This window comes from Alligator sinensis, unplaced genomic scaffold (assembly GCF_000455745.1).
Source record: "Alligator sinensis unplaced genomic scaffold, ASM45574v1 scaffold619_1, whole genome shotgun sequence".
Lineage (NCBI taxonomy): Eukaryota > Metazoa > Chordata > Crocodylia > Alligatoridae > Alligator > Alligator sinensis.
In genome coordinates, this window is record NW_005842134.1 from 1,028,257 (window position 1) to 1,040,714 (window position 12,458).

The 12,458-nt window shown below is 53.5% G+C and overlaps 1 protein-coding gene across 1 annotated transcript in view; it reads right to left on the reverse strand.

The window, feature by feature from the left end:
• The window catches only part of SHROOM4 (shroom family member 4), a gene marked incomplete at its 5' end in the record, with an annotated part of 63,199 nt that overhangs the window by 10,831 nt on the left and 39,910 nt on the right, over positions 1-12,458 (reverse strand). The window contains 2 exons of the mRNA XM_025205951.1: positions 3,961-4,022; positions 8,923-11,311. Of these exons, the coding sequence (XP_025061736.1) occupies positions 3,961-4,022; positions 8,923-11,311 (2,451 nt within the window). The remainder of the gene's footprint in view (positions 1-3,960; positions 4,023-8,922; positions 11,312-12,458) is intronic.

Consider the following 12,458-nt stretch of genomic DNA (forward strand, 5'->3'; position numbering starts at 1 on the left):
TTCCTGCCTATGCAGGGGGTCGGACTCGATGATCTATTGAGGTCCCTTCCGACCCTAACATCTATGAATCTATGAAAACCCCTGAACTACCTACCGCTTATACTGGACAAGATGGCTGAAGGGGTGAGTTAACTCTGAACAGTCTATTCTCCCCTCCTGCCCCCACAAACCCGAGGCAAAACTAGCTGCATTGGGAAGACAGTATTGTCTAGTGGATGGCGTGGTGTGCTGGCAGTGCTGGGTGACCTTGAGCAACTCACTTCCCTGCTCTGTGCTTCAGTTTCCCCACCTGTACTGTTGATATACCAACTTACTTTGCAAAGCACTTTACAATCTACTGATGGAAAGCACTACATGAGAGCTGGGGATTTTACATAGACAGGGACTGTACTGCCTGCAATTTTCCAACCCACACCCTTTGGAAAACCTCTCTACTTGCTGTGATGCTCAAGACTGGGCACACAAATCTTAGCCACAGGCACAGGCATTCCCCTTCCCAGCAGGGTCCCCTAATTGTCTCATATGCATGCATGCCACTAGAGCCCACAGGCAGAGAAGGAACAGCATTTATCCCACCCCTGCCCCATCTTGCTCCTGAAATCCAAGGAATAGCCAGAGTTTGCCTTTCTCTACAGACCCGTGTTGACATCCCAGCTGCCCCCCTCCCTGCCCCCACTTCTGTTTGCAATCCAAAACATTGCAGTTCTCCCTGCAGTGCTAATGTGGGAGTGGCTAGAAGAACTGGCTCCCTTTCCTCTGGCCCCATCCTGGCTTCTGCACTGCCCCTGGCCCTCAGGGCGCACAGGGTACACACACCTCAGGGCACGCAGCAGAGAAGGGGCCAGAGTTGCGCTGCCCCAGGATCCCACAGTGTGCCCCAAGGTGCACATGTAGCCACTGCCACCATGGCTCACAGCAGGCGGCAGGCAGGCTGTGAACAGCTGCACCAGGGTCCGGAGCCCCCTCTGGCTGTGTGCTCAGGAGACACAGCAGAGAAGGGGCTGGGGTTGCACTGCCCAAGGGCCCTTCCCTGCCATATGCTCGGATCTGCGTGTGCAGCTGCTACTAGCCATGGAGCTGGGCTGGAGCTCTGGACCCCAGTGCACTGCTTGCAACCTCCCAGCTGCCTGCCACAAAGCCTAGGCTCCTCACAGTGTGGCCTGCAGTCACCCTGTCACCTGTGTGGTTGACAGCAGCTGCCCATAGCCTCAGCCAGCTGTGGTGTGCAGAGCAAAATGTCCTCGTGTGCCATGCTCTGGCATGTGTGCTGGGGTTGCCAACCCCTGCTTTAGGAGATGATGCTAGATTGCTGTGAGGAGGCCATGGCTTTCATGTACTAGGCTTCAGTGTCAACAGAGCGTACTGGCGTCTTTACTGTGTACTGGGTAAGTCTGATTTCCCCTCCGAGATGCTCCACCTTACATTTCCCCACCTGGGAAGAACCCTTACTGTTAAGCGTCATCCAGGAATCTCCTCACTGGGAAGGTCCCCAACAAGAGGCACAGCCTTCAGACATGAGGCCTGACCTACTGGCCATTCACCAGACACCAGTTCCTGTTAAAGAACCATTTGCTGCATGTAGCTTCCAGCAAGGGGCCTTTCCACTTACTAAGAGAGCACAAATAGAGAGGAATCTGCCTTTGTTGGGCAAATGAATACCTGTAAAAAAGGAAAATCCAAGACAGAAAATTTTACACTGGGGAAAGCTCATTTAAAAGAAAAAAACCTTGAAGAGGAAGCAATAACTAAAACACATACCACAAACAGTCACCCAGCTTCACTAAACCTCCTAGAGCCACACAACCCCCATTGGACAGATACAGTTCTAGCCATGCCAATATGCTTACTACTGGATGAGTTGTCTGAACCTCCTTCGCTGACCCTGACACTCAAATCCCTCTTTGCCTCCACTTACAGGCCAAAGATGTGTCCTTCTGCATCTCATTTTGATGTAGAGACTGGAGGCACCACCACCTCTCCTCTGCTCAATCTATCAGTTCCACCCTCACCACCACCACACACAACAAAGCCTCAGCTACCTACAGTAGAGAAGCCAGACAGCCCTACACTTTATCAGTCACTCTCCTGACACTGGGGAGAGATCAGAGCCCACAAAGCTACCACACCACGTCCACTCCATGCCACACATCCTTGTCACAGATGCAAAGGCACTGAGAAGCAAGGGCCACCACAGAAAACCCCTAGCCTAGCTGTAGATTCACAGGACTTAAGGACAGCATGGACTATTACATCACCTGGTCCAACCTCACATCTCAGTGATCATAACCCAGTTACCCCTGTACCAAGCCCAGTAATTTATCCAATTAATATACATCATTGGGGCCTTCAAATGCTACTGCAATCCAGAAAAATGCTCCTAAGCATACTAGGGTGGAAAAGGATATTGCATGTCCAGCTGATGAGCCACATTTTCCTGCTCGTGTTTTCAAAGTGTTGGATACCACTTAAAATGCTTTGAAAGTCTACATCTCCATCACCAGAATGGGTTGCAGTGCAATGAGGCAAAAGGCAGAGTTAAAGTTCCTGGCATTCCCCTAATGCTGCTTTTACCATGCCAAGTATTTGGGGCTTAAACGAATTTTAAATTGAATCTGAGAAGGTTTGAACAAGCAGGTGCCTAATTCAAGGCTCCTGTATCTATCTTTAGGCACTGAGGTTGGGATTTTCCAAAGATTCATGCTCCTAAATCACTTGGGAAAACTATTCACTCAATGCCAGGACCGTTTCCAAGAGCACCAGAGGATTGTTGTTTCAGTGGCAGTTGTCTGGAAGCACATGTCCAAACTGGGAGCTTGTGGTGACAGCAGCTGTTTGGCATCACACTCACTTGAAAAAACAGCTCTATTAGGTGCCAAATTATGGATTTAAGGACCTAAATTGAGGCTTCTACATCTGGAAACCTTTCCATTAACAACCTTCAAGGCCCTTTCTGCCCTACATCACTACTCTGTGCTCACAACCTTAAAGGGTTTAGTTTGGGAACTTATTCAAGCTCTTCTGCCTTCAAAATAAGCTAAAAGGCACTGTGCTCAGCAGGCTGAATGATTGCCTCAGTTCACTGGAGCAAGGGACAGGGTCTCTGCTGAGCTACTGTTCTGTAACTTTTCAGTAACACCCCAGAGGAAATCCTGGCCCACAGGAAATCCCCTGCCTCCAGCAGAAGCATAAATGGAATCTCTTAGCAGGGCCAGCAGCCTGCCTGTCCCATCAGCATCCAGACACATGAAATCCCAGGAGTCATTATGGAGGCCACTTATTTTGGCTTCTGCAATCCAGATTGTCTGAAAAAGGGTCAGAGGGCAGGGGGTTTTAAACTCTTGGACACCAACTCCAAGCCACTGTGGTTCCTGACTGTACGAGAGCTGGATTAAAAGTGAGATTATTTTTAGCCTGCCACTGTGTTATGGAGTTGGAGGGTTTGTAGATGGGTTCAAAAAGTCCACTGGATTTGCTCAGGTGCCGATCCCTTCCACATGTGCAGAGCTGCACCATTACTCTCAACCATCCTATGGCATCTCTTCCAAATCCATGAGTGATGGTCCCATGCTGACCACAGGGGCAACAAGGAGTTGCTTTCCTCAGGACAGGTTCTTCCCTGGATAGTACCATGCACAGGTGCTGTAGGGCTGGGCAGCAGCATCCTATGGGAAGGGCAAGCAGGCCAGATGGAGGCCGCTTCTTCCAAGCTGCTTGGAAGAGCACCCAGAGTAAGGCAGCACCACTGCTCCTTGGGGCCCAAGGGGCCCAGCTGGAAGCGGGAGCCAAGCAGCACACTGGGATGAATGGGGCATTGGTGACCCTGCTGGACCATCCCAGCCTTGGCTTCTGGCTTTAGCTTTTAATCAAAGCAAAAAATCTGCCCCTCACTCAAGGAACCACATCAAAGGCTTCCTGCCAAGTGGGGAGTCAGTCCCCCATCCCCCAGCCAGCGCCTCTTACCTCACTGACTGGCTGGCCTTCCTGTTTATTGCTGCGGGCTCCCATTCGTCCAGAGGAAATTCCTGCAAAGAAAAATCAGATGAGCAAGAATGCCAGGATAAGTCTGTGCCCCTCCCCCGCATGGCTGCTTTCCCACTCCTCCTGCCCCAGACACTGCTGTCTGGCTCAAACCTCCACCTTACTCCACACACTGCCTTCCCCCATAACTGCTCCCACCTTGGGGAGCAGAACTGATGGGAGGCAGAGGTGGGGGGGACATTTATACCTTTCAGCCCTCATAGTCACGTTCTGCCAAAAACAGCTTTCAGATGGGAGCAGGTCTCAGCAGGGAGATGCATCCTTCTTGCTGCTAATGCCCCCCTTGCTAGTCATAAACCCATTCAGCCTATTTGCTGCCCCTTGTTCCAAGTTGACTCCCACAGGGCCATGGGGTGGCACTGCAACAAAGACCTTGTCCAGCTCAGCTGGGTCTGCACCACGATGTCAGGGTTTGCTGCAGCTGAGGCAGGCGGGTGTGTTCCCTACAACACAGCAGGCTGGGCAGGTCCCATCACAGCCCAACAGGTATGGAGCCAGGCGGGGCACAAGCAGGAAAGCAACACACAGGGTGCTGCTGGGAGCCAAGAGCTCTGTTTCTGCTTCACAAAGCCAACATGCACCTCAGAGCACCTGAGCATTTAGGCTCCGAGTTGGACCTGGCAGGGAATTGCACCTCCAGCACCTGAGCTGAAAGCCCCAAGAGAGGCTCTGCCCCTGCCTTGCCCTGTGGCCAGGCCACCAACCAGACCAACTAACTGAGCAAAAGCAACACACTGCCAAATCTAGCAGCACATGCCAAAGCTAGTGCAAAAGTTATAAAGCAGCTCAGAAAGCAACGCTACCCCATGGCACAGGGAGTCCTGCCAACTGTTATAGCAACCTCCAGCCATTAGTGCTAAGGAGCTGCAGCAGCTTTAAGAACTGCCACACTCCCAGACCCTTTCCACTACACAGGAGCTGTGTCTACATGAGATATTTACTAACACGGTAGACTAATTAACTGTGCAGTAAATGTCTTGGTGCACCTCTATTAGGCTGGAGTAAATTAATTTACTCCACAGCAGCACATGTGTAGACACTGCACCAGCTGGCTGGGGCTCGAGTATGCTTCAGTGCAGGGGCTGCCTGCAGGCTAGTTCCACACTGAAGCACTCTCATGCCCCAGCCAGCCCCTCCACAGCATGTTGAGCCAGGGGAGCAGTCCCGGGCTGGCAGGCTGACCCCCTGGGCTTCCCGCCATCTGGGGCTGTTCCAACCTGGCTCAACATGCTGCAATCCCAGGCCCACATGCAGATGCATGCCCAGGAACAATAAACTCTGGAGTAATAAGCTCTGGAGTTTATTGCTGTATATTAATAGGCATATATAAATGCACCCAGGGAGGACACATTTATTGGCTCAACACATGGTTTAATTATGTGTGAATAGTGATTTCATAGACATTAGGGCTGGAAGGGACCTCGGAAGATCATCGAGTCCAGCCCCCTGCCCAAAGGGCAGGAAGTCAGCTGGGGTCATAGGATCCCAGCAAGATAAGCATCCAGTTTCATCTTGAAGGTGTTCAATGAAGGCGCTTGAACCACCTCCGGTGGCAGGCTGTTCCAGACCTTGGCGGCTCGGACAGTGAAGAAATTCTTCCTTATGTCCAGCCTTTGTGACCATTCGACCTCGTCATCCCTTGGGGCGCTCTGGTGAACAAACGTTCCCCCAGATGCTGGTGGTCACCCCTGATAAACTTGTAGGTGGCCATCAGATCACCCCTGAGCCTGCGCTTTTTCAGGCTAAAGAGCCCCAGGGCTCTCAGCCTGTCATCGTAGGGTCTGCTTCCCTGACCTCTGATCATGCGCGTGGCTCTTCTCTGGACTCTCTCAAGCTTCTCCACATCCTTTTTGAATTGTGGAGCCCAAAACTGGACACAGTACTCCAGCTGCGGCCTCACTAAGGCCGAGTACAGGGGGAGAATGACGTCCCGGGATTTGCTTGAGAAAACTTTAGGGATGAAAGCCAGCATTTTGGTCGTTTTACTAGCCGCCGCATCGCATTGCAGGCTCATGTTCATCTTGTGGTCAGTGATGACCCCCAAGTCTCTTTCTTCCATAGTGCTAGCCAACATAGCACTGCCGAGCCTATAAGGATGCTGCGGGTTTTTTTTCCCAAGGTGGAGAACCTTGCATTTATCGGCGTTGAACACCATCAGATTCTCGTCCGCCCACTTGCTGAGCCTGTCCAGGTCAGCCTGGATAACCTGCCTGTCTTCTGGTGTGGATGCTTTGCCCCAGAGGTTGGTGTCATCGGCGAACTTGGCCAGTTCTGATCGCTTCTGACTCCAGTGTCCACATCATTAATGAAGATGTTGAACAGTATGGGTCCAAGGACAGAGCCTTGGGGGACCCCACTGGTCACAGGACACCACGATGAGTGACTTCCATCGATTACTACCCTCTGGGTCCGACCCCGGAGCCAATTTTCCAGCCAGTGGATCGTGGAGGACCCAAGGCGACAATTGGCCAGTTTCTCCAAGAGGCGATCATGGGACACCAGATCGAAGGCTTTTTTGAAGTCAAGATATATGACATCAATCTCTTCTCCCTTGTCCAGGTGATAGGTCACCTGGTCGTAGAAGGAAATGAGATTGGTCAAGCAAGACCTACCCGCAACAAACCCGTGCTGGCTATCCCTTAAGATGTTGGCGTCGGCCAGTCCATTAAGGATGGCCTCTTTAATAAACTTTTCTAAGATCTTCCCCGGGATAGAAGTCAGGCTGATGGGCCTATAGTTAGCCAGATCCACTTTCCTCCCTTTCTTGAAGATAGGCACCACATTGGCCTTCTTCCAGTCTTCGGGCACTACGCCAGAGCGCCAAGAGTTTTCAAAGATCCGTGCTAGAGGCTGGGCTATGATGCTCGCCAGCTCCTCGAGTACCCTGGGGTGAAGATTGTCAGGGCCGGCTGACTTGAAGGTATCCAGCTTCTCAAGATGTTCCTTCACAAAGTCAGCATTAAGGGAGGGCAGGGAATCGCCCTCACCCGGACTTCCCGGCCCTGTAGCGGGCATGGGCGTCCCATGGGACTGATGAAAGACTGACGCAAAGTACCTATTTAATAGGTTGGCTTTTTCCTAATAATTTTTCCTTAATAAAAAAGTTAGGAAAACATGGTGGGAGGGGAAATTATATACCCATTTTGGTTTCATAAGAACAGATTCAAAGAGCCTGTTTACAGAGATATTCTAGATGTCTCATTTGCTCAGCAGGGGTCCAATGTTGCCCCTGCTTTTCCTCCGGCTCCCCACATATCTGAAAAAGGACTTTTTATTGTCCTTGATGCTCAAAGCTAGCTGGAGTTCAGTTGCAGCCTTGGCTTTCCTGGTCTGCTCCCTACAGGACCGGACCAGTGCAGAATAATCCTCCTTGGAGTATTAGTGTATTTGTTCCAGGCATGTGCCTACAGCTGGGTACATGCACCTGCCCCAGGGCACCTGGTGCTGGCCACAGTAGAGAAGACCCTGGGTCTGAGCACCTCAACGGGAATCCTCTATACTCCACAGGCCACTTCTGATAAAGGAGGCATTTGTTGCCAGGGCTATTGCTTTTCCCATATTGTGCAGAGAGAATAAAATGTGAGCTCCAGGTACAGCAGAACCCGTCCAGTGACCCCACAGCAGTCCTTCTAGATATAAAAACATCCTGATTTCCAAGTCAAGATTCAGCTTTCTGCAATGACAGCTACAAGCTCAGCATCCAACCTCCCCTGAGGGTGGAAGCTGCTGTCTCCCGCCCTACAGGGCCAGCACAAGACAGACTTGGAATCAGAGGCATAGCTGGGATTCAAGTACTGCATTCCCTGCTTCATACCGGTCTCTGGCTGCCCCTGTTCTCTGAGGTCTCAGCCCCACTGCAGGTGCACAAACTGCAATGCCTCGCTGTCCCCTGCTGGCCAGCCTGGGAGCAGCACAGATGGGCTCCAGAGGAAATGCCCCCTGGCTGGTAAAGATCTCTCACAGCTGGGCAAGTATAACCGGGTGCAGGGGATCTCTGAAGCAAGGGATGGGAAGGGGCACATCTCAGGAGCCCAGCACAGACAGGGACTGTTTGGAGGCTCAGGGGCTGGGATGCCAGAGGCTGTCCCCAGAAAAGGCAGATGAGTATGGCAAGTATCATGGTCAATAGCAGGGGTGGGCAATTATTTTGGGCAGAGGGCCACTTACTGAGTTTTGGCAAGCAATCGAGGGCTGCATGAGAGGCAGCCCAGGGTAGATAAATATTAATTTTTTAAATTTTTTAGGGGCCCCGCGGGCCGGATAGAATGGCCTGGCAGGCTGTATCTGAACCCCAGGCTGCATTTTGCCCACCCCTGGTCAATAGTGTGTGATAAACTATACCACCCAGGCCCCTACCTCCATCTGCACTGTGTGCAACAGACAGACATAGCCAATGGCTGCCTTCGAGTGATTCTGTGGCCATCAAGAGCCCAAAGGCACTGTCCTGCACTACAGAATCTGCCCTAACCCCTCACCTCGCTCACCTGCACTCTGCCCACAGATCAGCCACTTCTGAGCTATAACAGCCATGGGAGAGAATGCCTCCTGCTGTCCTGTGAATGCCACAGCAGCAGAAATGGAGGCAAAGGTGGGGAGGTGGGAAAAAGACGTGATTCCTAGCAATGCCAAGCCTAGAGACAGGCAGATCACATCAACTGCCAAGCCCTGGGTCTCCTAACACACACACACACACACACGCACGCACGCATCTCCCCAAAGGGGCAACTCACACCGCTGTTGCAAGGCCCAGGCCCTGAAACAGTCTGCTCTGTTCCTGCAGCTGCAGAAACTTGCAGAAAAGGAAAATTTTCTTGCCATTTTCCACTTGGTCTAATAAAAGGTATCATTTTGGAAACAAGAGTTCTAGCTTTTTGTATGTCTTACTGGAATGAAGCTCTTTTGCAGAGGCCAGGGCTCACTCTCCTCTAGGACCTTGTGTGAGGATGGGCAGCAGCAATCAGAGCAACGTGCCCATGGGTGGGGGTGGCAGTGGTAACCGTGGTGGGTGGTCTGCATGTTCCTGGGGACCAGGCTAGGGCACATGTCCCTAGAGCAGTAGTGGCAGGGCTCGTGAACCACTGGCCCTGGCACAGTGCAGGTGTAAGGAAAGGCCCGGAGGTATTCAAAGTCTCTGTGCCGTGTGATGGGCTTGTAGCACACAGGGGGGTCCAGGCAGCACTCAGGGCAGGCAGCAGCATTCTGCTTTCCGGGCGAGAGTGGTGTGTAGGACTGGTCCATGGAGTGGCGCCTCAGGTCCCAGCACTCCACATCCACAGGCTGGAAGGTGTTGGACTCTGCTGCTTTGGGCCGGAAGCTGGCTAGCTTCCTATGCCGGCCAGGGTGGTGGGCTCCAGGGATAGATCGGCTGCTCTCTTCAAAAAACTTTCTCCTGTCAGCAAAGGGCAGGAGGACAGCATCCTCGGGCAGCCGTGGTGGGGACACTGGGGCATCTGGGCCCTTGGTATACACCTCAGCCTCATGAGGGCTTGGGGAGTCCTGAGGCAGGTGAGGCTGCAGCTTGTGCTCCGGAGACCACTTCCACCGGCACCTGCCTGCCAGGGCCATTGGCTTCTCCTTGTCAGGAGGAGGTGGGCAGGACCCCTTCCTCACAGGCTCTGGCACTGGGACATTCCTGTCAGTCAGGTGCCTGGGGCTCCTGTTGGCCTCCTCGGTAGAAGCCACATCTGGCTCGGGATTGAGGGGCTCTGGTCTAGCTCGAGCCATGCTAGTTGAGCTCCTGTCTCCTGGGTTGGACACTTGGCTTTGCACAGGGGGAGAGGGTGCAGGGGCAAGAGGGGACACCGGCCTGGAGGGGGTGCTCTTGGAGGGCTCGTCAGTCTCTTCCACCAGTTCCTCCCCGCACAGCAAGGTTGAGGAGCCCTTGCTTTTCTGGAGCTGGGCTTTTGTCTTCTGGATCTCATTGCGCAGATTGGTGGCAAAGCGCTCATTCCTTCGCCGCATATGAGCTGAGCGGTGATGGGAGGGGCCCATCTTCCTAGTGGCTGGCCTGCTTTTCTCATGCTCTTTCCCCTCTCTTGCCAGCATCTCAATACTGCAGGCAGGCATCAGGCTGGCAGACCACTGCAGAGCAGCTGGCTCCCCTGGCTCACCACAGGGCCTCTCTGGCTCTGGGGAACACCTGTAGAGTGACTGGCAATGCCCTACATCCTGGGCTGAGCCTGCAGAGCACTGGGATTCTGCAGCATGGTCGTTAGCCCACTCCTTGGCCACAGCTGGGTCACCACAGGGTAGGTCTTTGGCAGCCAGGGGGCACCAGCTTGGGCTCTGCTGCTCTGAGTGCAAAGGGGACACAGTCCACTGGTGCCCATCCTGAACAGGCAGCACCTGGGAGTCCTGGCTGCCATTGGCTACTTCCAGAGAGTGGAGCTGGGATGCCAGAAGTTGCTCAGGGGCACTGTGCCGGTGAGCCATGTGCCCTTTCCAAAGAGAAGGGGGCAGATCACCATTGGCTGTTCTCTCTGCCATGGCACTTGTGTCCCTGCCAGGGGCACTTCTGTCCTGATGCAGCCCGTGCACCCCTTGAGGATGCTCCAAACTCTCTCCCACAACCTGCTCGGTGCTGTGCTGCTGCCTGTCTGGGTGGGAGCTCAGCATGTAGTACTGGTCAGCCGAAAGACGCTCCTTTGGGTAGCCTGGACACATCCCCAGAGCCTGACTGCAGGGCCCCTCGTGCTCTTTGTCATGCTGTGACAGGAAGGTGTCCGAGGTCCACCTGCCTTTGAGCTGCAGGGAGTTGGGTGGGGCAGAGGCACGACGTTTGTCTGTGCCAGCTGGCTGCGGGTTGGAAACCCGAAGGCTGTCTCTCCTCATGGGGGGCTGGGGAGGGATGGGTGCTTTAGAAGAGTTTGAGAAGTTGTTCTCGTGAGGGCAAGAGGATGGTCTGGAGTTGGGTGCTGGGTGGCCACCTAGCTGGTGCAAGCCAGCTCTGCCTGGGGATTCGGCCCCATCTGTGCCTGTCTGCAGGTAGCGCCCGTCGTGGTGCTTGCAGGGGCCTAAGCCCTGGAGGATGGAGTCGGTGGAGGAGGTCTCCTCAGGCCGCAATGACAGGGCGTAGTCTGAGGCGTTAGAGCTGGCTGAGAAGGAGCTGTAGGCTGAGTCCCTCTTGTTCTGGTACAAGCTCTGGTCAATGGGGGAGAGATGGCCTTCGTAGTAGGCCTGGCTGGGCTGGTCCAGGCTCTCCATGCTCCCGATGGAGCTGCTTTTGTCAGTGCTGCAATGGCGAGAGATCTGGTTCCACTGCAGAGACAGATCACTGTGGGAGAAGGGGGGAGAGAGGGGACAAGCATTAGGGGCAATCTGGCAAACACCCTCTCCTCAGCCAACCCATGTCAAGGGCAGAACCCAAAGGTCCTTGGCCCACTAACTGGAACATACCCCACCTCCCTCCCAGGACCAAAGTTACACCCCTCTGCTCAGCCCAGAGCATAGGGCCCTGCTGCCAGAGGCAAGGGTGAGAGGCACTGCTGTTGAACAGTGGAGCCAGCCAGTGATGCTTGCCATTCTGCAAGCTGAGGTGAATGCACTGTGAGCTCCAGATCCTCTACCACTCCCTGGCCAGGACAAGGAGGAGTCCCCTGTCAGCTGCTCCACTGCAGGTACAGCACCACACAACAAGCTTTAAATCACAAACATCAGGAACCAAGACAGTATCTCACGCCCTGACCAGGACCAGCGCTGAGACAGAAGTGTCCCTTCCTCCCCGTCACAGCACCACTGTCACCCTCTTGCCATAGCATCCCCCCAGGATGCCACATGGGTCTAGGCTGGCATAAATGGCCCAGGAACTGGCTCCCTGGAGATGTAATCTAGTGTCAAACCCAGCTCTAGGATTTCATAGACATTAGGTCAAATGATCCCAGCAAGATAGGCATCTAAGTGTTTCTTGAAAGTGTCCAGAGTAGCTGCTTGCACCACTTCTGGGGGAGTCTATTCTAGGCTCTGGGGACACGGACAATAAAGTTTTTTCTTGTGTCCAGCCTAAAATAGTCTTCCCAGAGTTTGCGACCGTTAGACTTTTCTTTCCTTGGGGTGCCCTCATGAACTGACATTCTCCCAGCTCCTGATGCACACCCCTTACATACCTACAGACAGCCACTAAATCCCTCCTGAGCCTTTGTTTCTCCAGGCTGAAGAGTTCCATGCCTCTCAGCCTCTCTTCATAAGGCCTGCTTTCCTGACCTCTGATCATGCGTGTGGCTCTCCTCTGGACTCTCTCAAGCTTCTCCACAACCTTTCTAAAGTGTGAAGCCCAGAACTGGATGCAGTACTCCAGCTGCGGTCTCACCAGGGCCAAGTAAAGTGGAAAACTACTTCCTGGGTGAGCTGGTGCAGCTCCAACCACTCTGGTGCCCCACCTTTACCCCAGCTCTAAATTCAGCCCTGGTGCCTGACCTTTCTGC